Below are 25,302 nucleotides of genomic sequence, written 5' to 3'. Positions count from 1 at the left end.
CCCACCTCTACAAACTTTGTACTCGGCACTATACTGTCAGACGAGCACTGTTTTCCTGGCAACCTCTAAACCCAGACTTGTTCATCAGATCGCCAGATGGAGAATCACCATTCATCACTCCAGAGAATGTCTCCACGGCTCTAAAGTCCTGTGCTTCACACCTCTGCGCTTCACTTGGTGACATATGGTTTGGATGGAGCCGCTTAGCCACAGAAACCCATTCCATGTAGATCTCTACACATTAATATTGAGCTAATCTGAAGGTCACATGAGGATTTGATATCTGTAGCGATTGACTGCAGAAAGTTGAGACTATGCGCTGCAGCATCCGCTTTACTCGGCAGTCCCCGAGTTTACGTGGACTACCACTTCTTGGCTGAGTTGTTGTCTTTCCCAATCGCTTCCACTTTGTTATAATACTACAGCCAGTTGACTAGAATATTTAGGATCCTGAGGGCATGGATCGTAGAAACAATCTGTGTGCCAAGGTGATTTATTTTATACACCTATTGGCATGGAAGTGATTGGAGCACCTGGTTTTCATTATTTGGATAGGTGAGCGAATAACATGTATGTATGATAAAATAACCCATTGACTTAAAATAAGAAACATCACTTAGTTTGTAAACTTTTAACGTAAATCAATCATATACATAAATCATATAGATTATTCAAATATAGTTAAAAAACTTAATTTCAAATAATTGAATTCCTATGAATGGAAAGAAAGGTTATCAGATCTTTAAAACAGTCTTTCATAGATTATTAAGGTTGGTTCTAGATTTGTGATTCAGACCAAAATTAGGTCTTCGACTTTTATATAATGAAAGAATGTTGACCAATTTATGTAGCTGTGGCTAGATTTGAACTTATACAAAGGTTTGTTCTTCCAATGACTGATCAAAATAGACGTTATATTTAGTTTTTTGTGTGGAATGTAGATTAAACTTTGACTGATAATTTCTAGTTTTCTGTATGACAGGAAAGTAACGTGAGTTCACCTTGCGCAAAATCCAATTAATACAACTAATGGGAGTCAGTGGTGAAGGCTACATTATAGTTGCTAAAAAATGTCAGAGTAAGACTTATGTTGGGAAAAACTATCCCAAAGTTCCTTTTATTCTACACATGTTCGGTTCCTGTGGGAGACGCCTTATTTTCATTAAAAATGGTAATGTTTTAAAACAGTGTTGTGGGCCAAGAAATTGAGCCTTCTTTAAGATCTACGACTAAATGATCACATAGAATTTCTCTTCCATTAAAACCCTACTGAAGGTCCACTATGTTTTGAAAAGATGGATAACGTTTCAATTCAAGGCTGAAAAGATATTTAAAAAAAATGAAATTTATTTCTTTAAATTTATTGTGTTGTAGTCTTTAGTTTTTTTTCTTTTTACTTTGTTCAAGGTTGGAGAAAGGATGGCCTTCAAATGAATCTTTGCATTTATAAAATTTGATTCAAATCATAAGATTTTGCAAAAAATATTAAAGAAACATTTGACACACGTGCAAATATTCCATTTAATAGTGAAAGCAGTGGTCAACAATCTACAAAGTGAATGCAATGAAAAGCTTAAGTGCTTTTCCAGATCGCAGCTGATACTCTGTTAATTTGTAGCTGTCCCTAAACCGTTCTTAAAATTCACTGCCTTCTTCACACTGACCTCATGGTCCTGAGGTTTTTACTGTAGCGGTAATATGTACCATCACGCCCCCGTTTACAGCAGCTGACATTTGTTCCGCTGCTAAATACGTTTATTCACTCTTACGGTTTTACTAGATCAGGGGCTCCCAAACTTTTCAGCTAGGGGCCTCCAAAATAACAGGGCTCACAGACTGGTGATATTTTACTTTTTTTGGGGGGGGGAGTTGTGAGAATAAAGTCATAATATTTTAAGAATAAAGTGTAAAATTACAAGAAAAAAGTTAAACTCTCAAAAAAAGTGCTGATTTCCTCCTCCTTTAAAATAAGGAATGTTGAGCATCTTGTAAAGTTATACTTTGGTACTGGTTTCACAAATAAAGAAATACAAAATGTTTTTCGCACATCAGTATTAAATCATCTCGGGACCCCCACATTTGGAACCCCTGTACTACCTTATTCTGGATAGTATTGATCTATGTATGTTGCCTATTTTTCCAACGTTTAATCATCGGTATGTTGGGTGTCAGAAGGCTATACTTGGCCACCCTTGGATAAAAAGCTTCTTGTGGCATTTACAGATTTTACACAAAGCAGCGTTTTGAGACGGAGTCTGCTTAAATTAAGCATTTTAGACATGTAGGCTACTAGAGGCCTCACTATACTCAACTTCTTTTAACTTGCTTTCCCATATTTTTTTTAGATGTTTTTGGCAATTGTTCTCCAAGTAATATCATTCATTTGAACTGCAAGTTACATTAGAGGAAGAGAAAAACATTTAAACCTTTCATAGCATCGATTCTGTTTTGGTTCTGTTTAGTCAGACTGCCATAGTTACTGGCGTCCACCTCTTTTCTCGCCACAGCAGCTCACTCGCGCCGCCCAGCGTCCAACCCGGAGACGTGCAGTGCGCGCCCAGTGACGTCGCCTGTTTACAACTGCCAATTAGCACGTGGCGAACCCGAAGCAGACTCCTCATTGGCCCAAGCGGACCCGATCGTGGGCGGAAGCGCGAGCGCGAGGGACCAATGACGTCCGGCATGCAAATTCCGTTTGAAATTTTGCCGGGAAATCCGAGTTTCGCGGGAGGGCTCTTGAGCGCGTAAACCGTATCCCTTCATTCATCAGGCCGTTTCCTGAAGCCATTTCTAGACGGGAGGAACGAGAGTTGCGCTACTTTTAAATCCGTCGCATCTGCCTAAATGCACGTTCTTAAGAAGAAATCCTTTTTAAAAATCGATCGCTCACACATTCGCCTTCACGTCGGTGTGATTATTTTTGCCTCTGCCGCGACGGATTAGCAGCCGTTCGGGCTTTAAAGTCGAGAGACGAGAAAGGGGTTACCCCGAGTGCGCAAGATGAGAAGAGGGCTCTCCTCGGCTCCGGACAAAGTGATTTTAGCGGGGGTCGGGGGCTCCTCTCTGGAAAACAATATCATTTTAACCGCCCTGGCGGATCGCCTGAACCCCGGTCAGGCCAACACCACGTATATCCAAATAATAACCACCCCGCCGCCCTGTAACATTGCACAGACAGCGAATGTGTGTTCGTCCGAGCCCCAGCTCAGCAGCATTTACACAACTCCGCAACAAGCCGCCGCAAACGGAGCCGGACAGCGACCCGCTCTGGGAAGACCGCCGGTAATGACCTCCACGGCTTCATATTCTTTCCTCTCTCGCACATTTTTCTCAACTACAAAGCTGCCCTTCCCCGGGGTGGTGGGGGGGAAGACGAGCGTTAGCGCGCTAAGCTAGCCGAGCTTGTTGTTCGGGCTAGCTAAGGCTAGCTGCTGCTTAGCCGGGGCATTTCCCTGCGACCATGGCGCTAACTAACTAAACCCCGGGGAGGGTTGGAGTTAGTGGTGGTGGTGGGGGGGTTCGCTCGGTCGTGTGACGGCGGAGAGCGAGTTTAGGTGGCTTTGTGTCCTCCGGGGAGGCGGAGGGGCCGTGTAACAGCGAGCTAGCCCAAACTTCGTGGTTGCTTTAGGGTCCGCTTCACCTTTTTTGCAGCCAGATGGAGATCTCGGTAAGGGATGAGTGGCGTTAGCGTCGGCCTAGTAGCTGCTTGTTGGTGATGGCTTTATTTTATTTCCCCTTGTTGGTGGTGGTTGGGTCGTTTTAAGTGGCTTGTTTATTTAAAGCTTCCTTTTTTTAAGATGCATGTGGGGGGAAGCTGGCAAAGAAACTTGTGCACGGCTACAGCTTTTGGCCTCAGTTTAGAAACTAGTCAAGATCTCCTGACGCCTCCTGAAGATGCAAGCCAAGTTGACTCCAGGCTGGAACTGCGTTAGCTTTCACAGCTAGTAGGATTATTGATCATCAAGACTGGAGAGGGGCCACAACTAGTCCCCCCCCCCCCCCCCACACACACACACACACACACAGTCCTTGACCTATATTATCGCAGCTTTTCTTATAAATACGCCTTTCTTTGGTGATCAAGTGACATGGTGGTGCCTTTTTCGTGCCAAGTGAAGTGAAAGCCAAGTTTGCTGCTTTGAATCTGGCTGCACGTTTCCTGTATATTGAACACACAAACCACACTGCATCAGCTTCTGCAGAATCCAGGGCGTAGAAGAGCCGCTCATTGCTATTCATCTTTCATGAGGGGGAGCCAGCTAGTGTGTCAGGCTACCAGCCATGGCCAGGCTGGGGGGGGGATCTGCTGGCTGATAGAAAATGGCTGACACTTAAACTGTCAGGGCACATACGCCCTCCTCAGCCTGGTTAGGAGCCGGACTGTCACAGATCGGTGGTTTTATTCCAGAGACTGGAGGGTTTCCTGAGGAGACGTCTGCCATCGGAGGTGTTAGAGGTGATCTGTGCCTGACCTGGTCGCCCTGATCCTCAGACATGGGGATGAGTGATGCAGATCTATCTATAAGAAGTGCTTTTTTTTAATTTTTATTTTAAATCCAGTGTTTCACAAGCGATTTTTAAATCGGATGTTTGTGCATTGACGTGCTGGTGCCCCTGCAAGGCAACACGTCCACAGGACACTAACTGGGGTTGTGGTTGGTTGGGGTGTGGGGGATGAAGGAGGGGGGAAAAAGGCCTTGACATTTACCTCATCGAGGTCTACAGAGTTTTATCCAGACGTTTTAACTTGGTACGGTCCTGTTGCGCTCTGGCTGAAATGAGAAAAAGGGGAACTTGGTCGGGCCTAATCGGCTGAAGCATATTGGTTAGCCTCGTCTTTCGCTGGGCAGCGATTCGACCTGTTATCAGAATGCCTGGTCTGGTAATAATAGACTGTGGTTGTGCTGCTTAATCAGATTTTATGGTGGTGAGGGGGGTTACCTGATCCGTAAATACTAGAATACCCACCTTAGCCACAAATGAGAGTGCAGGAGTTTAATTGAATACCCTACAACCAAAATTTAAATAATTACGCAGGATTGCCTGGAGGAGGCCTTCGGTACATCAGCGTGTTTGAAGAGTGCGGCTCGGTTTAGACTCTGCGGGACGATAAGTTTTGGTCATTTGGGTAAAGTTTCCGCTCTGGATATATATGTTCGGCTCACGGAGACCGGTGGGCACAACGTGGCGATGGAGGCGACCTGAGAGGGTTGCCGGGCTTGTGGGTTATTTCCCGTCCGTATCGCTTTTGCAGCGGTCAACATGATTGCGGCTGCGTGTTGTTTTTTTCTAATATTGTGCAGCTCTTGTTGGAATTTCAACTATTTTAGGTTTTTTGTGTCGACATCCCCACGAGGAATGCAGTCTTCATGCAGGATATATGGTGTTTCTATCTATGGGCTTTACTTACCTTCCAGTTGCACTCAAGTGTCTCGTCTGATCCTTGAAACTAGACAATCGGAGTTGCTCCCGTTAAGCGTGAGCCTGCAGGACGTTCTTTAAAGCGTGACTGAGCCAAAGAACACGGCTTGACTTGATTTGACCAGAAATGTGCTTGAATAACACGTTGACGATTACCGTCAGAATTTTATAATGTCACCTTTCTTTTGATGCCATTTAGAAAACATTTAAAACGTACGGCTGTTTAGTTTCACCTTCGGTTCCAGTTAAATGTGCTTTTATGTGCAAGTAAAACAGGTTTAACATCTGCCGACGGTTTAGTCAGGCTCTCTGCTCAGGTAGCCAGGCTGCAGACGTTTCTCCTGCAGCTCGTAGGTTTAAAGCAGCTGTATTTCATTTCAGTGATAGGTAACACCCCCGTCGAGCCATGATTGGTCACGTGTGTGGTGTTGTTTTTCTTTTCTTGCTAATGAAAATATTTCCGATCAGCAGGCTCTGTCTTCTTGCAGAGGAAATGGGAGGTAGTGATGGTTGAGCCAGCTGAGCGATGGCAGTGGTGTCACGCAGACGCTTCAGTAACTCCTGAGTTTCAACCACAGTACTGTTTTCCTTTTTTTTTTTTTTTTAACTTGGTCATGCTTTCGTATGCTTGCTGCGGGGACGATGGCGTCGCCCCAGCAGAGGATTCGCACCCACAAAGCATCTCAGTTTGCCGTTTGGTGCAGCGTGGCAATAAAAAAAGAAGAGATTTATTGTATTTATTCTTGTTTTGCAACTGCACTGCTACATGGTGCGCAGTAATTGTGTTCAGTTATATTTTTGGAAAGCAGTGGAAGCCGCTGTGGGGGGTGGACTTTGTGCACGTTATGAAAGAGATGAAAAGCACAAACTCTGCAATTTTTGTGGCAGACAGTTGACCAATTTCAGGTCTATTTTCTGACCAAGTCCAGGCATTTAACAGCATATTGGGGTGTGTGTTTTTGCAGCAAGGATCAAAACCTTCAGGCATCCGGTTGCTCCCTCGCTCTATGGCCCGTCCCGTTTAAAAAGCAACTTTATTAATCACAATGGAGGCTCTGTGGAAGGAGAAGCAAGGATCGCCCTGATAACGGGATGCCCGCCGAATGGCCGACACGTTCACACTTTCTGCTAACGCTAGCTTGTTCCCTTCCAGGCAAAGAGGCGGCTGGCGCTTGACGATTCAGATCACCAGTACCAGTCAGAACCAGCCAAAACACCGAGAGGCCGAGGAGCAGCAGCTGCAGCAGCAGCAGCAGCAAATGGGACGCGGCTGAAGACGCCCAGAAGTGAGTAGCAGGCATCGGGGGAAACCTAAGCTCTTGTTTGTGCGGTCAGGTCAGAACTTTCCAGCACAGATTCCTGTTGTGGACCAGAGAGGGGGTGCTTTGGAGACGCAGGATCCTTTCTGCCGCTCTTATAATCCAGTTTCACTCTTTTCTTTGTATTATTTGTTACATACAATGCTGTTGTTCAGTTGCATTTTTTTTATTTTTCTTAATCCTGTTTAGAGGGTTCCTGCATTTTTTTTAAGCACCATTAAAAACAAATTAATCTCACAGATGAAGTGATTGGTCAAACGTTTAATTGGTAAAAATGTTTATTGTACATCAACATGCACAGCTGCCTCAAACAACAAGAAGGTTTTGCTGGTGAAGATTTAATGTAGATGTACGGGGGGGAAAAAACACAAATGTTTCTGCAGGAAAGAACACGTCTCATAACCAGGAGCGGTGAAAATTATCGAACTGACTACTAGGGCTGTGCATAAAAATCGATATAAAGATTAATATCGATATTTTTAAAAACGATTTAATATCGATATTCTGGCTTTCAATATCGATATACCTCCCAACCTCTAGGGGGCGTTATTACAGCGCAACCATTACAGTTCACAGCGAAGGAGAGCGAGTGAGACGAATTTGTGGAACGGCCGACAGGATTTTAGAAGCTCCTTTGTCCCTAAAATCAGATGTTTGGGCACATTTTTGGTTTCTGTGACACGTTAAATGCATTGAAGCAAATGCACTTTATTTTCCTGTTAATATGTCTGTGATCAATAAATAGAACATAAACATAATATTTGGCTGATTTTGGTGATTGAATCACTGAGCATTAATTCAAAGTAATAAATATCGATATTGGAATCAAATCAAGCTGAGCTGTGTATCGAGAATCGTATCGAATCGGCTCATCCTAGATGATACCCAGCCCTACTGACTACTAGATCCCAGGTTTTCTACAGTCTTAAAAAAAAATCAGGAAAATATGAATAATGTGTAAAAGTGCAAGTTTTTTCTTTTCCAGTCGTCTCAGAAAGTAAAACTCATTACACACACTGATATATTCCAATGTTTCTTGTAATTTCTGATGATTATGGCTAGAGAATGAACATCCAAAATTCAGTCTGAGAAAATGGGAATACTGTGGAAAAAGTTGCTTATTAGAAACTCCTAGTTTAACAACCTAATCAGCTAACTAAGTCAAAGCCCCTGTAAAGGTTTGCTGAGCCTTTAAACGGTCTCTCACTCTGGGTCAGTAGGCAACACAAGCATGGGGGAGACCGCTGAGTGCACAGATGTCCAGAAGACATTCATCGACACCCTTCACAAGGAGGCTAAACCACAAAAGGTCATTGTTGAAGAAGCTGTGCTGTAGCCACGTATATTAACAGAAAGTTGTGTGGAAGGAAGAAGTGTGGTAGGAAAGGATGCACCAGCTACAGAAAGAACCACTTCACACGGAGGGGACTGAGGCTGGAGTCTGGGCTTAAAGAGCCACCACACAGACCAGTAGTCGTCTACAGTCACACTGATGCTGAAGTCAGATTTGTTTTGCTAAAATCAGATTTATTTTTTTAGGTGGCTGTTCATATTACTATTAAATACGACCGCCATCATACTTCTGTGTGAACGGCTCAAGACCGCAAAGCGAGCGACCCTGCAAGCGCGGATAACAGAAGGAGCCGTCACACAGCAGCGCTTTGTTTACAGAAGTAATGGTGAATGTAATTGTTTCTAGAAGTGTTCAATAAAGTTTCATTTAAAAAAAAAAACTCAGAGAAACGACGCGGCATCTCTTTATTAGAAAGCTGTTGAGCAGTGGGAGCCGACAATATTGAGACCACATCGTAGAAAGACGAAGTAAGGTAAGAAGAACGCAGTGCAGCTGTTAACGGTGTTTTATGGAGCGCTAGCTGCTGCTACTGTGTGGATGTGTAGTGAGAGACAAATAAAACGCGACAAGACCGTTCAGACAGAGGACCCTGAAGAAAATCTGATATATATATATCTAAATTAGTACAACATATGGAAGTGGCACCAATCAGATTTTTTGGGGAGGGCAAAAAGATCTGATTTTGGGTAACATTTCCCTGCAGCGTGAACGTAGCCCTAGACATGGGCTACAGTCGTCGCATTCCTCGTGTCAAGCCTCTCCTGAACCAGAGACAACGTCAGAAGCGTCTTACGTGGGCTAAAGAGAAAAGGAACTGGACTGGTGCTCAATGGTCCAAAGTCCTGTTTTCAGATGAAAGTAAATTCTGCATTTTACCTGGAGATCAAGGTGCCAGAGTCTGGAGGAAGATTGAAGAGGCACAGAATCCATGTTGCTTGAGTGAAGTTTCCAGTCAGGGATGGTTTGTGGTGCCATGTCAGCTGCTGGTTCTGGTCCACTGAGTTTTCTGAAGTCACAGTCAATGCAGCCGTCTACCAGGAAGTTCTAGAGTGCTTCATGCTTCCCTCTGCAGCCAAGCTGTATGGAGATGCTGGTTTTATTTCCCACCAGGACTTGGTACCTGCCCACACTGCCAGAGGTACCAAAAGGTGGATCAGCGGCCATGTTGTTCTGGTTCTTGGTTGACCACCAAACTCCCCTGACCTGAAACCCACAGAACATCTATGGGTTCTTGTCAAGAGGAAGATGAGGCACCAGACCCAACAAGGCAGATGACCTGAAGGCAGCCATCAAAGCAATCTGGGCTTCTGTCACACCTACACAGAACCACAGGCTGGTCGCCTCCACGTCACAGCGCAGTGATGCTGGAGTTCATGAGGGAGGAGGCCCAACCAGGTGTTCAGTGCCTTTTCAGAAGCCTGACATTGGTACTTAAAAAATTACAATATAACATTAGAACAATCTAGAAGGATGTTTTGAGACATTGAACTCTTGGTTTTGTTTACCTTTGTAAGCCCTAATCATCAAAATTCCAAGTAATAAACTTTTGAAACCTTTTACTCTGTGTAAGAAATCTCCATAATTAAGTTTGACTTTCTGAACTGACATAAATTGCACTTTAACGCGATGTTCTAATTTTTCGAAGTATACCAGTAACGTTCTGCACCAGTAAAATGCTGAAATGAATGACGGTGTTAAATACTCGACCAAAACAACTTCCTGGTATTAAACTGATTGTCAAACTGAACAAAAACGAGAAAGTTGTTGAGTGCAGCCACACGTTCTCTCTGAGCTGAGTTGTATAATGATTTAAAAACTTGTTTTTTATTAGGTTTATCCAGATAGAAAACCAAAGTTTCCAAAAGTTTTTGTTAAAGATTAATATTTTGAAAATGTGTTTTACTGATATTGTATACATTATAATAAACCCTAATAGAACTAATGTTACTGCTAAGTGTTTCATTTTTTCTGTGTGTAAAAGTGAGCTATGATGCCCACAGTACAAGTTGTTAAACTCTTCTGCGCCTTGGATGCAGCATTTCTAACGATATGCATGTATTTTTATGGTAATGTAAAGGTTGATCATCTTAAAAAGTAATACCATGGTGTTATAAAATATAACTAGGCGTTGCAGTCTAACAGCGCTTTGAGACGGTTTCACTTTAGCACACTCAACACATCACACATCATGACAAGGGAGTGTGATTCAGGGAAATTGCCATCGTCCTAATGCAGCTTCACCAGACAGATGCATGATGGGAACAGGAACAGAACGAATGGTTATGTCATTCTACTCTGCGTCTGGTTAATAAAGGTGGACCTGATCCGGCCACGTTGTTTTACAAAAGAGGAATTCACAACTACGTCGTATTAATTTGATTTTTTTTTTTTTTAATTCTGCCCACAATAATGTTTAATTCTAATAAATAAAGCTGTACGGTGGTAATTTCACATGTAGGATTAATTCCAGTTATATAGGATTTGTAAAAATGTCATGACTGCTGGCAGGAGTAAATTAGTTTTTTGTTTGCTGGGAAAGTTAAAATCCCAGGACTGTTTTTCTAAGTGTAGTGACATTCCAAGAAAAAAAGGTTGTTAAAAGTATTGTTTCGATAACCCTTTCTCATTATTTCTTTTTTTTTTTACCCATCTAAGCTCCCAAGTCTCCCCCAGAGAAGACGCGATACGACACTTCGTTGGGGCTGCTCACAAAGAAGTTTGTGGATCTACTTGCTCAGTCTGCTGATGGCGTTTTGGACCTGAACCTTGCTGCTGAAACCTTACAGGTGATTTCACATTTAAACAGAAGAACAATAAAGGTAGACTTGTTAGTTTTAAGCAATGTGCGATGTTTTTAAATAATTGCAGCGTGTTAACCAGAAAGCAGAACTAGTGCAAGTTTGAGCAAAGTGTATTTCAGCTGAACTGCAGGGAAATCGTCCTGAAAAACTGTTGAAATATTTGAGCTAATTTTCACATTCTGAGCTGTTCTTCAGTAAATAACTATTTAAAGACAACTTTATTTAAACATGGAACGAGTGTGTTGCCCCATTTTGTCATGAGTGTAATAATGAACAGTACTTCTGGTTAAATAACAAACAGTCCAGCATGAAACTTACAGGATTTAGATTTTGTCATCTTTAAAAAAAGAAGTATGGAAACGCGGCTCCTCTTTCCTCCCAGAAACGCTCGTTCTCTTCAGTCTCATTCGTTCTCAGTTTTATGTTGTCACGATACTAAAATTTCTAACTTGATATCGATACCCAGGAAAATATTTGATACTCGACACCATTTTCGATACCACAAGGGATAAAAAAAATGACAAATAAAACGTTTTTTATTAACATAAAAAAAATCACCCCTTTCAATCTCAATATGGGACGTGCTTTCTCAACAGAACCAGATGCTAGTTAAATAAGCGGGCAAATAAATGCAAAAATAAATAACCCAAGTATAACAGGATTTGAAAATATTTTAAGGTTGTCTGAGGTATCCTCTTAATGTGCAAATAATCCATAAATCTAAAATTAACAACGCTTGTCTGAGGTAGTGCAAAAGGAAACTGGTTTTCTGAGGTCATGCTAACTGCAAGAATAAGATTTGCAGCAACTACATTTTGGTTGTCTGAGGTAACGACACAAACGAAACCACAATCGGAACTAAATTCTGAGGTATTAAAGCACGCAGCTAGACAACAACCAGTTAAAAGAAAACTTGCACAATTGAAACGCTGTTTTCTCAGCTACACTTAAACAAAGGCTGAAATTGAAAAGTGCACACAAGAGTTCAAAAAGTGCAACTCAGCTCAAACGCAGTGTCTGCATGTGGCAGGACTCGGTTATAAGCTGCAGGGTTACAGAGGAGGATGCAGCTCTGCTGGCTCATAGGTCACTTTTACATTTAAAGTATAGTTTCCCTTCAAGCTGCTGCATTAGTGTGTGTGTTTTTTTTTTTTTTTTTGTACAACTCCGGGATTTCACTGCACATGAAGTGGTTTAGTGAAGGAAGACCGTACTGTGGATTTGGCGTCATAAGTTGTTGGAACCCAGGTCTTTCCACCATGTAAATAGGATACTGATCCTCACAGATGTTTTCTGCTGCAGCCCTGTTCAGTTTCACAGCTTCTGGGGCCTTGGGCGTCATATTTTCTCTGCTTACACTGCAAAAAGGGAACTAAAAGCAAGTAAAAAGTTCTTGAAATTAGTGTATTTTTCCTTGATTTGAGGAGCTAAATAAGACTATTTGCCAATGGAATGAGTATTTTTACCCCTAAAATAAGATAATTAGCTATCCTACACTTATAAGATGGTGGAGATGAATTGTTCCTATTTTAAGTGCAAAAATCTCATTCCGTTGTCAAATAGTCTCATTTAGCTCCTTAACTCGAGGAAAAATACACTGATTTCAAGAAAATGTCACTTTTAGTTCCCTTTTTTGCAGTGTATCAAACAAGTGGTAGAGGTGGCTGTGCGTCCTTCTTAATTGTTGCAGCAGAAGGGCTGTAGAGTTTTCTCTGCTTAACTGGAACTGTAAGGGAAGACGACACGTTAGCTAGCTAAAGGATGCTAGCCGCGGCTAGCATCTGAACACGTCTGCATGTTGTTTCTCGGCTTTAGTGGGCGTTCACACAGCGCAGCGTTGTGTGGTCCAGCTCAAAGGGCCCAGACTGCGACAGAAACCTTGTTGGAGCGTCTGGGCTAGCTTACAGGTCTGTTGTCCTGGCGCTTTACAGCTTCGCTGATCCATGTGAGCTTTTATGTTGGTGTAGCTTACGTGCAGGTTATTTTTGTTTCAGCCTTTTTTCAACTAAAGTGTTAATTTCTATGATTGTATGGTCCCGGATTTGTCGCAGTCGTCATGACCTGTTCCTAAAGTCTGCTACCGTGTTGTAGCATTTCAGTTCAGTGGCGTTTCTATGTTGAAATTCATTTAACAGAGTATTTTCCTGCACAGATCAGATCAAATATGGCATTTTGTGAAGATGAAATGTATATTTATTCGGTTTCTACACAGTTGTGTGGCTGTTGGTTATTGAAACAAGTACATTTTTACCTTGTTTTAAGCTTCTTGGTCTACAAACAGTTTGAAACGCATGTAAAAATAAATAAAATAAAAAGCATAAGGGATGTGCACTTCTGGTAGCAGTAGGGCTAGGATCCAAATTGCTGTTTAAAATAAAAAGGGACATATACCTAACAAATTATTTAGATTTGTATATTTGTCCATTTCGAGGTCTGGACAGCTTTTCCTCAACCCTGCAAAAACGGATCTAAAAACAAGTTAAATGTTCTTAAAGTTAGTGTATTTGTCCTTGATTTGAGCAGGTAAATTAGACTATCTGCCAATGGAATGAGTATCTTTGCCCCTAAAATAAGAAAATTGGACATCTTGCACTTGTAATAAGATGGAGATGATTGTTCCTATTTTAAATGGTAAAATCTTATTCCATTGGCAAATCATCTTATTTACCTGCTCAAATCAAGGACAAATGCACCCATTTCAAGAAGATTTGACTCATTTTTAGTTTTGTTTTTGCAGTGAGTATATTGGGCATAACCCGGTATGTGGGGTGTACTCTTGACGACCCTTTGCGGGTTGGCTCCCGTCGGTTTCCACTATAGCACCACTGCGACACACCAGGCTATAGCTGCAGCACAATCTAAATCCTGACCTAGGGCAAACCCATCATGCATTGGAGGCAGGCGTCCTCTCCTCTCCCTGCTGTGACTCCCCGCCGGATGATCTCAGCGGTCGGTAACGATTCAGTCCCATTGATGCCATCGCTTAATGCTCACTGACGCTGCTCTAAATGTGTCAGCTTCCCTCAAATAAAGTCATCTGCATATCCAAGGTAAAGCAAACATTACTGACTCCATATATAGCATTCACACCATGCGTGATGACATTTTAGCCTTATTGGATCAATGGGTGGGGGATGTTCACGCTTGATTTAGACGATGAAGCCCTTGGAGCACTGTGACTGCTGCGAGGACTGAAGGGAGCGAGTGGGCTGAGGATAAAGAGGCGTTTATTTATCAAAAGGCACATTTCCTGTCAACAGTGATTATTTTTATTGTGCATTTCCCAACGTTGTGCATAGGGCTGAACAATTATTCGCATTTTCAATATAATCGTGATTTTAAAAAAAACGCAATTTCCAAATCGCAGAGGTCTGCAATTTTTGGCTAAGTAACAAATATTGAATCAGACCCGTCCATTAGGTGTCGGTAAAATGTTTAAAGTGGGTTTGCTCCACATGGAAGGGAAGACCGTTGCAGCAGTGAGATAATCTAATTTTACTACTTGTTTTAGAGTTTATATAATCATACATAGCATTAAGTTCTGGTTAATCAGTTTAATACATAGATTGGTTGCACTTTATGTTCAACAAGGATTGATGTCCAAATCAATTAAAAGCTGTTCTCTTGAATAATATTCTGATTAATAGAAACATTGAAAGTTTTTGTTTTAAATGGTCCTTCTTTACAAACATCTTTTTTCAGAGAAATTTTTTTGTTGCTTGTGATTAATGCAGAGAAAAGTCCAAATTGTAATTTTGGCTGAAATATATCGTAGGCAGAACGCAATGGTTTCTGCCACGAGTTTAGATGCTGTGGGTCTTTTAGCAACTAATCCACATGGCGAGGAAACAAATTGATCTGTTGTTTGTATATGTTTGAAAAGACGTGATAAATTGAAACTAAAAAATTTTTTTTTGCTCTTTCAGGTTCAGAAAAGGCGGCTGTATGATATCACTAATGTATTGGAAGGGATTCATCTTATCAAGAAGAAGTCCAAGAACAACATCCAGTGGATGTAAGTAATCACGGTCTCAGACCTTCTGTTTGTACTGAGGGCGCTCCAACGGCGTTTTAATCATGCACAGGCGATCATAAATGGCCACATAAGAGGCGGCCAGACGTCCATCAGTATGCTAAAACGGGAAAAGAAGCGGTTCATTTCTCATCTAATTCACTACAAACTACAGCCTGTGAACGTTTGATAGCCAATAAGGTATAGACGCCTGGAGCAATCGTCTCTCTGCGCTACAGCGTTGCAGACACTTGGCCAGGGTCTCAGGCTGTTTAATAGAAAACCCGGCATCACAAACAAACAAAAAACAGAATTTTGTCAACAAACAAAACCTGAAGGTGGCCTCAGGAGAAACGGTGCTTACATTTGACGTCTCCTCGCTTTGCATCTGAGTACCTGCGTCATCTTGCAGTCTTTGTTTAAATGTAAAGGGTAGACCCTGGGTATTTGCATCTAAATCAGAGAGAGCTTCACGCTAAACTTTAGCATCACATGTGCTAAAACGACGGCAAGGCGATCAACTGCTGGTGCCACGGAGCAATGGGGAAAATCTAATTTATCAGGCTCTAGTGGCTTTTATTTGACATGCTAGGCAGGAAATGGGTGAGGAGAGAAGGGGGAATGACCGGCGGTGAAGGAGGACTGAGGCCTCCTCACGTGGATGGAAGTTTTTGCCCGCGCCCGGGAAAATCGTCCTGCTTTGAACCCGTTTGTCGCGTCACAGCCACCAACTGAGATGTCTGTCGTTGGTCCTTTTGTGACGGAGCAACTCAAAGCAGGACTTAATTAGGTGCATGGAAAAGGAGGCATGATTTCAAACACTTCTTTTCAAATTAAAATGTGAAAAGAGTGGTTTCGCATTTTTTTTCAATCGCCTTTTTAACTTTGATGTCCCTCCACCCCACCCCCAAAAGAAGCTGTGCCTTCAGGAGTGGCCTGATTACTAAACAGACAATAGCTTAGAGAACGTTCATGAAAAAATTGCACCTTAAAGAACAAGGAACTTTAAGGTTTGCACAGAGCACCGTTTAGTCAATCGTCTGAAAATGGAAAGATTACGGCACAACTGCAAACCTAAGACTGGCGTGAGCAAAGAACAGCAAAGGTGCAACGAAGACACAATGTGGAAGATCTGCAGAGGTCCTTGGTCCGGGTTGTAAAATGTAACGACAGGACAATGATTAGAAATGTACGCCACAAATCTGGCCCGCATGGAGGAGCCCAAGCTGTGCCGTTAGCGCTGCGTCGCCCTGAACACATCGTCTCCGTGGTACGTAGTTTTCCTCCAAAGTGACCAGGGAGCTGGTAGGAGATGATGTGAGGAACTTAACAAAGGCCAATCCTGAAAATAAACTTTGTTGGAGGCTGCAAAAGAGATTTGGGAAGAGGTTTGTATGAGAATCAATGGGTCCTTACTAGGCCTCTGCAGAACTTGATAACATATTTAGGAGGCATGTTTGCTTTTTTTTTTTTTAACTTTAGTTTTTGAACAAGGACATAAAAGTGAGAGCTAGAGCGCATATACGATATATGGAGCAGTGTGTTTGGCACTGCATTACTGGTCTGAATCACAAAAATAAAGATAAATAACACAACCCAGGAGCAGGGTAGACACCAAAACAGACAGAAGAGGCAGATATATTTTCATTTTAAGGCCTTATTTGGCATTAAAATATCTTAAATCAGTCTTTCTTAGGTCTTAAAATTGTTACCAGTTAACAATTAAATAGAATTTTATTTTTGCAATCCTTACCAAACAGTAAAATAATTGACACAATTATATTTTTTTTGATTTATCAAACGGCTCAATGTAACCATTATTGGTTCCGTCCCGATAGCGGAACCAATAAAAACTGTTGCGGCCGGACCATAGCTGCGAAAAAGAGTTGGCACTGGTTATGTAGTGGTTTTTAAAAGTGATTTATATTTTATTTTAGTAGGGAACAAAACAAAGTTTGTGAATTCAGTTCAGTAGTTATTAAAATAGATCTGTAATTTTTGTGTGTGTTTTTTCTTTTTTTTTTTTTAGCTTTCTTCCTATATGGAATGTTTTTCAAAAATTTAAACATGTCTACTGGGCCAGAAAGTAATGGTTTATATTAAAATAAACATTTGGGTGAAGTTGTCGCAACCAGGTTTTTCTTGTTTATTGTGAAGTTGATCTTAACTTTTTATTTCAAGTGGCATTAAAAAGTCTTGAATTTAACTTGCCTTATGCTGTAGGAACCCTGTTCAGTGACTGTCTCTCTCCTTCCGGAGACGCAGGGAAAAAGTTAATGTTTCCATTTCGTGGATCCAGTTTATAAAGCTAATGAAGAGCCTCATTAGCTACTTGCTTGCAATCAAAAAAAATCTCCAGTAAATATGTGTCACTTGAACTGAGTCCTTCAGGGAGTTTTCCAAGGTACAAGGAGATGAAAGAAGAGTCCAATACTGCCTCCAGGGTTTCGGTGATTATTCGCTTAACATCGTGCCAAAAGACCTTCAATTTAGGACAGGGCCAGTAGATATGAACGTAATCTGCAGGAACCAGCCCACACCCTCTCCAGCAGGCCAACTGTGCACCCCTTAACCTCCATTTCTGCTTTGGTGTAATAAAGAAAACCTTATAAGGGTCTTCCAGCCAAGGATGCTTTCTGAATGAAGTGTGGTGCAGCAGGGATGCATTTTTTTAAGGCTGCAGGTTCATTAGGGCTGTAGTCGGAGGCCGCTGCTTGATGCCGTTAGAGACGTGACCAGAAGAAGTTCAGCCGTCCCTCAAAGTGATGCCTGCTCAATATAGACTGGCAGGAGGCGAACGCGCATGCATCTTTGTAGATTTTTATTTCTGCGTCTTTTCTGCTGCCGCTTCGCGATTATCCGCCGCTTCCGGGTGTAAAATTCATCAGGGCTTGTGCAGAAATCGGGCAAGATGATTGCATCCTGCGTCTGCCTTCGTTCACAGTCTGTTGTTTTTCCTGTTTCTCTCAGGGGCTGCAGCCTGTTGGAGGTAGAGGGCGCTCTGAGCCAAAGGCAGAGCCTGACAGCCGAGGTCTCGGCGCTGGGCGAAGAAGAGCAGAGGCTCGAGCAGCTCATCCAGAGATGCAGCCAGGATATAAGACACATGGCCGAGTTACCAGGCAACCAGAAATATCCTTTTCTGTGACGCGTGGATTTGGAATAAAATGTGTTTTTTTTAAGTTTCTTTTGATTTCTGAAAATAATAATGTTCTGTCAGGTATGTTTTGTCAGTAAATGTTGCGCTTTTAATCGGCCACCGGAACATTAGCTTTTCCTCAGAATGGCGACAGTTTTACAGAACACAACTTTTAAATTATTTCAAGTTTAAAGACTTTTTACTGGCTGATGTTTTAAGCTGTTTCTTTATGACATTGACATGGTCAGTTTTGAGTTTCTCTCCTACAGCAAAACAGACACAACCATGCTGCATATCACTTCAGTTGGGATCGTGTTCTCTGGCTCTCACGGTCCCTATTTTGCATCAATGGTCATAAAGACCAAACACTTACATTTTAGTTTCATCAAACCACAAGACATGTTTTGAAATTAAGGTCTTTTGTGAATGCGTACGCAAAGTGCAATCCGTCTTTCTATGTTGCGTTTGGAGTGATGGCTTCTTCCTGCCTGCGTGGCGGTTCAGTCCATGTTGGTTACACAACACGGGTGTCACTGTGGAGGATCACACTGCCTGACCAGCTTTAGTCAGCTTCTCCACAGGGGTCGTTTGTTGCTGGGTAGAGATACACATTTTGCACCAAAAGCTCTTCTCTGTCCATCCTGAATTGTTCCTGAATTTGAAGAGACGAACTTGGCACCTTCTGACATCTGAATTGTATCATAGGATGAGTCAGACTTTAGGAGGTCCATGATTTCTTCCTCGTGGCTGTACCTGATGTCTTTAATTATGTCAGTGAAGCTTTTTTGACTAAGACGTTGCCCTAAAATAGGTCCAAACTGTGCCCCCATATAACTCAGATGGTTGTGAATTATTGACTGAATCATCTGGGTTTTCCCAGATCATACAACAGCAAAGTCATCTTGGCAAGAAAGCGTCTGAATTTTAAGAAAGTGATTTCTCTCATCCTGGCGTTAAGCAAAAGAGACCTGACTGTAACCTGAATTGATGTCAAAAATGTAAATCTGCTCTCACCTGCACGCTTTTGTCTGTCCTGTACTCATCTTGGCCACGGTTGCCTTTCTTTAACCCTGTTGTTTGCACATATGCTTATATAACGTACCAAGACATCAAGCAGTTGGCGAGCCTCAGAGACCAGACCGTCATTGTTGTCAAAGCGCCAACGGACACCAAGCTGGAAGTGCCAGACCCTGATGAGGTTTGTGCGAGCCCCCAAAGACACAAGCGCCGGCCAGATTTCTTTCTTTATCTTTTGAAAGAAGACGTTTAACATTTGCTGAGGTTTTTGTTTCTCTAAATTGGGTGTTGATGTTGTAATCTGCAGTTATGTGGGCTGAATGGAGGTTTTTTAATCTGTAAAATTTGGATGTGTTGTACACAGCTTTCTACTGGAATCTGTCACAATGTCATATTTTCTTAGGGTTTTGTTGTGAATCCTTTGCAAAGAAAAAATGTCTGAGTCTGCAAATGCTGGCAGTGTTTGCGACACATTTAGAAGCAGGCTTAGAAATTGTTCCTGATGACTCGACTGCGTCTGTTTTCTGCTGTGACGCTTGGGATGTGTTTTCTCCCTGCAGAGTCTCTCCATCCACCTCAGCAGCGTGAAGGGTCCCATTGAAGTGCTCTTGTGCCCAGATGAGGAGAACGACATGAGAAGTCCTGTAAAAAACGGCAACACCGACATTAATGGAAACTCTCCCTTTCTGAAAGTTGTCCAAGGTTGGTTTCAGATATCGGTGAGGCGCAGTATTTCATAACCACTGGTTTTTAATTAACCAAAATTATGTCTTCCTTGTTGCTTATTTGTTTACATGTTAGTGTATGGCTGTTTAATTGCAGACTTTACTAGTTGATCCTTACATTGGCCCTGGAAGGTGGGAATCTTTAGACCTTTTTAGCTCATGTCACATGTTTTTGGTACATTTATTGTAAGTAAAAACTGGGATTCAAAACAGGTACATTTAAGGTAAGATATGGTCCCTGATTCTATACATGTAAAGAATATGCTACTTCCCTGGATGTTAAGGGGCACAGAATTAAATTAGTAAAAAAGTGTCTGCCGATTTAGTTTTTAAACAAACCAGAACTGCTGTACTGTCCCATAAATATACAGGCAAACTATTCAAGAAATTAAATGTACGATAAAAAGGAAACTCATCATAGTAAGTTAGAAACAAAACAGAGAGATCAGATGCTAATAAAAGTTGGTTTTCTTTGCATTAAATGGCTTTACCAACCCTGAAGTCCCTTCTTTAAACCTCTGAGCACGCTCAAATGCAAAGTTCACTTCTTTCAGAGAAATGCATTAAATGACTCAAACGGGACAAAGTTACATTACCCTTATACCGTTCATTTATTATAATTGAAATTATGATGATTAAAAACTATACAGAGTTTTTTTTATATTTCACAGGAGAGGGGTGTAGCAGGAAGTTGTGTAAATAAGTTGTTTTAGGGTGTAACAAAGAGCGCTTGAAGTTTAACTCGCCGCTCAGGAAGTTGGGTTTTCTTTGACGGTCTCCCAAAGCAGAGAGGAAATTAACTCTACGAGAAAACACATTAAATCCTACTATAGCAGAAAAATACACGTGTTCATTTTGTGGTTATTCACTAATAATTATCACAGTAATATAAGCAAGAATCCATAAATTAATCTTCTTAGTGTAGGTTAGCTTTGACAGAACTGGAAATAAATGAGTTATTCCGAAGCTTAACTAAGCTTTTTAGAAAGTTTTATGGTGCCGAGACTCCTGCATAGTGGTGATGACAAACCAAGTTTGGCTCAAACTGAATACCTGAGATTTAAAACTACAGGTATAGACGATCTTAAGAAACCTACTGCCACTCGAGATTAATGTCAAATTATAAAAAGTTCCACAAGACATCTTGACATACAGATCTTTGAAACTGGTTAGTCAGATTTCTTTTTAGTCCTTGATATCATTATTTAAGGAATTAATGGAGCATCTTAAAGCTAATTTAGAGTTAAATCTCCAAATTCATTACAGGATTTCAGCCTGTGTTACCGTGTTGATTATGGGTAATTATGTTGAATGCAACTCGGGAGTGCTCAGTTAAGCAAACCGAATGCAAACCCCCCCCCCCAGCTGCACAGCACCCAGGTGTTTAAATAGCGGAGAAGGTCCAACTGAAGTGTTGTCTATCCTGCAGCGGCGCCAACATTTAATTACCCTCTTGGGCAGAGGTGTGAAAGCTCACCCAAGTAGCCAAATATGTGGTATAATTTTACTGCGTGGTGTGTTTGGATATAGATTTTAGCAACATGGTGGGAAGCTGATGAGAAGAATACTAACAAATGTGAGCTAATAATAAAATGTTGTGTTTTCCTCACATCGCTCGGCTCTAAATTAGTCGTCTTTGTTGTTGTTTCCCCCCCCCAGAGTCCAACTGCTCAACCACATCCCCCAGCACCTTCCTGTCCCCACCCACATCTTCCTCGGCCGTCTCCGTGACGACGCTCTCCCCCATCTCGTCCCCGTACACCAGCCTCCTCCAGCAGACGGAGGACCAGGTCCCTTCCTCCCAGGGTCCCTTCTTAAATCTGGTGCCCCCCATCCTGGAGGACGACTACCTGCTGGGCTTGGAGGACGACCAGGGAATCAGTGACTTGTTTGACGCCTGTGACTTTGATAAGATGCCCTCGCTCGGCCTGGAGGACCTCCTGTGCAGCTAGCATTAGCTGAAACAGGAGGCCAAGATGAAACCCAGAGGGCGTGGAGGAGGTGCATTTCTTTTATTCCCCTGGCGGATATTTTTTTACACAGGCGTTAGAAACTTGTAGGTAAAGGGAATCGGCTCTCCGTAGGGTGCAGTGTTATTGTACAGGGGGGCAATTTGAAGGAAAACCCCTCCACACAAAGCCTGGCATCGCTACCCCTGGACTCGGATGAGTTCAGCACGGCAGTAAGATCGTACGCAGACGAATGGGGAACCACGCGAGCAGTTTGTGTTTCTGTGCATATAGTGTCAGGTTTATTTTTATATCCGGGTGCACGAGCAATTCCCCCCCTTTTTTGTGTGTTGATGCCAAGTCCTGTGGGGGAGGAGAGTTCAAAGAGTTTTCTAAATAGATTTCGATGTTTTACACCAATGAATTGTGCGTGAGGTGGAAGGCTTGCGCTGCGGTAAAATGCAGCGGCCTCGTGTGCAAGACGTAGATATTTTTTTTTTTTTTTTAGATGTTAAAGATTATAAAAGGGCAAGGGTCAGGAGGTGGTAAGGAGGGGGGGTCACGTTTGTACGTTTGAGCACCTTTGGCCAATCACAAGCTGCATGTCCGACAAGTGAACAACAGGCTGGACGAGAGGTCGACTGGAGCGGGTCGTGCACTGATGAAGTGGGACACTGCAAATTCTAACTGTGCAATGATGTATATGAGTTTGATCTTTGTGAAGATGCAGAACACCCCCCCCCCCCCCCCCCCCCCCACACACACACACACACACCCACGCATAAAGCCATAACCCTTCTGAAATGGTGGGTTCAGCAAAAAAAAAAAGTGTATAAGCCTACAAATCCCCTGCAGTTCGTAATTTTTTCATACTTTGTTAAAATCACGATTCACGCAGGTTTCGGTCTCGCTGCTGTCGCGCCACCTGATGCCTCCACATTTACGCTGCGCTGAGCAACGCCTGAGTTTGAATCAAGCGCAGCTCGACGCGCTGTTTGGTGTGTTTGGGGGCATTCCTGTTTTATTTTTTGTTTTTTTTGTTTTTGTTAAAGGCATTTTAAAAAAAAATTTAATACTTATACAATTGACATAATGATCTGCTGTGGAACAACAGATCTGAATGAAACTAGATCTTTCCCCCCCCCCCAGAGTCACTGTTAATTCCAACGAATGCCGGTGAGGTCTTAAACCGTAGTTCTAAAATAAAACCGTGTTTAGCCTAGAAGTTGCCCACATGTCACCCACCCCTCCCCAGGCTTTTATCGATCCCAGATAATCCTCCTGCTGCTAGCGTTCGCCCCCCTCCGATGTGACTAATGTGTAATTGTGTGTACAGCTTGAATGAGTGGTCAGATTAAGCCAGCTGTGTGTAAATTCATGTACAGTTTTCTATATTTTTTTTGTCAGTCCACAAGGTACTGTAGGCTACCTCTCACTAAATGTTAGACTATAATAGTAGAGCGTAGAGGCCGGTTGTGTGTGTGTGTGTGTGTGTGTGTGTGTGTGTGTGTGTGTGTGAGAATATCTCTGTTCCCCTTTTTGTTATAGAAGTGATTTAATTTAGCAGCAGGGTTGGATTTTACAACCTGAAATGTTGAGGCTGAAAATACAGACGCTGTTACAACAGTCTGTCGTATTTAAAATTGTATTCACAGGGTGCACATTTGACGGGGGCAAAAAATAGATTTATTGAACTTTATTTGTAGATTATGTCTATAGGTTATTTAGCCTTTTTGTTGTTTTTGTTTGGTAGAAAATCTTATACAACCCCCAAAAGCGGCTTTTAATGACTTTAAATGTAGTATTTCATCATTATTTACCCTTAATATTATGTTCATCTGTGCTGCTGAACAGGTATAAATGATCGCAGGGTTTCTACACATAACTGGAGGGAAAGGAGAAGCTGGAAATATGGATTATTATTATTATTATTATATAACGAGCTTTCCAACTCTGGATGTAAAAATGTTTGATCAACTCTCAAGACATCGTTCAGTATGAAGTTAGACTGAAGTTTCAGAAAAGTTAAAGGCTTCTGGACCCACTATTAACAGTTAAAAAATAACAGAAAAAGAATCGGGTCATTTCTCGTCTCATTTCTGGATCTGGATTCTATATATTTAGGAATTAACCTTGTCCGATATTCTCAGGTGCCAGAAAAGGAGTGAATTACCATTTGCAAGTTTGTTGAACCAACTTGAGTAATGTAATTTGTGAGATATGCAAATAGAAATTAACTCTGTCAATGGTTTTGAACGCTCCCCCCGCTGCTTCCAGATGAGGAAAAACATCTGGAGTCTGGAAAAGTAACCTGTAGGAACCCTGGGATCAGGCCTTATAGTTCTAAATGTCAGGGAGACGGTTAAAAAAAACTGCTGTTTTCACTTTATGACAGAGTGCCAAGATTGGTTATTGTAAAGTTAACCCTAACTCAAAAATGTCCAGTCTCTGAATTGGCTGGGAAGAAATTAGCCAAATTGACAACATTGGCTTTATTCTCCGCATTACATATATTTATATCAGTTTATTTTGTTTTTATGCATTCACACAATTTTTCCCCAGCTTGATCCTGAACCACTACACCGCCCCCTACAGCCTTTGTAGATCGGGTGTGTTCAAGATGCGGCCCGGGGGACGTTTGTAGCCCGCTGAGTGATTTTGTGCGGTCACCGACTGCAATTCTGGTTGAAAATAATTTGACTCTATAAAAAAGTTCAGAAGTGTATATGCCTTTTTAATAAAAAGTGTGAAATCCAGTTCTATATTTTGGATTTAAAATTGGATACATTTTATACAAAAACCAGGCTACTTCATTAAAATATTCCATGTTTAGTTTGAGTGTGTAAAAATTAAAAAAAATATATAATTAAAAACCAAGTGATTCCCACTTTAAGTTGGCCCACTTGGCCAAAAATCTGGACCCCACTGTTGTAGAACTAGTTCTGTATCCATTTCAAGCAACGAGCTATTTTTATGTGGTGAAAACCTTTTTTGTTTGGAAATTCTGTTTTTTTTTTTCAATAGATTTGCTAAGAATTAAGATTTTAAAAGCACCACTGAAGTATAGTGTTTTGTACTATAGCCGGTGACTTTAAATTGCAGCTTGTGTTTTCTATTGTATAATTCTGATGTGATTTAGATCTTGCAAAAAAAAAAAAAAAAAATTAGGATATTCTAATAACTAAAGTCCAGGCCAAATCCACGTCTGGCTGTTCTCTGACTATTCTTAAGCTGTTACCAAATACATACCCAGAAATATTCTGCAAAGATTATGTGGAAATGTAATTATTTGATAGGAAAATCTTTTAAAAAAAAATTCAACATCATTGCTTGGTTTCACTAACCACAGAAAAGAGTGATTTGCAGGTATTTTGCAGTTTGAATGCTTGGGTGACAGTGCTGTTGAATGTTAAGTGAAATTAATTGGATGTCCTTGATGTGTGTTATTGAGTTCTGGATTGTTTCTACGTGAAGTGAGTAATTTTGAGTTGTTTGAGGGCGGGTGGGTCTGGAGAGGTGGAACTTTGATGCTTTTTTTTTTTTGTATTCTGGATTTTTTGCAATGGAG

At 41.7% G+C, this 25,302-nt stretch overlaps 1 protein-coding gene across 2 annotated transcripts; it reads left to right on the top strand.

The window, feature by feature from the left end:
* Positions 1–2,745: 2,745 nt before the first annotated feature.
* On the top strand, positions 2,746–24,898 carry LOC105940367 (transcription factor E2F3). 2 transcript variants are annotated; one of them, XM_036130746.1, is made up of 8 exons: positions 2,746–3,282; positions 6,575–6,707; positions 10,750–10,880; positions 14,822–14,910; positions 17,878–18,036; positions 19,127–19,241; positions 19,621–19,762; positions 21,445–24,898. In XM_036130746.1, exons 1-8 carry the CDS (start codon positions 3,001–3,003, stop codon positions 21,735–21,737), a joined length of 1,344 nt encoding a protein of 447 aa, XP_035986639.1. In that variant the 5' UTR covers positions 2,746–3,000; the 3' UTR covers positions 21,738–24,898. The 2 variants fall into 2 exon arrangements, with proteins under 2 accessions (XP_035986639.1, XP_035986642.1); XM_036130749.1 differs by lacking the exon at positions 2,746–3,282 and adding an exon at positions 3,522–3,667.
* The last annotated feature ends 404 nt before the right edge of the window (positions 24,899–25,302 follow it).

Source organism: Fundulus heteroclitus, chromosome 3 (genome assembly GCF_011125445.2).
Source record: "Fundulus heteroclitus isolate FHET01 chromosome 3, MU-UCD_Fhet_4.1, whole genome shotgun sequence".
Taxonomy (NCBI): domain Eukaryota; kingdom Metazoa; phylum Chordata; class Actinopteri; order Cyprinodontiformes; family Fundulidae; genus Fundulus; species Fundulus heteroclitus.
Note: the sequence above shows the minus strand (reverse complement) of the source record. Positions and strands in the feature narration are given on the sequence as shown.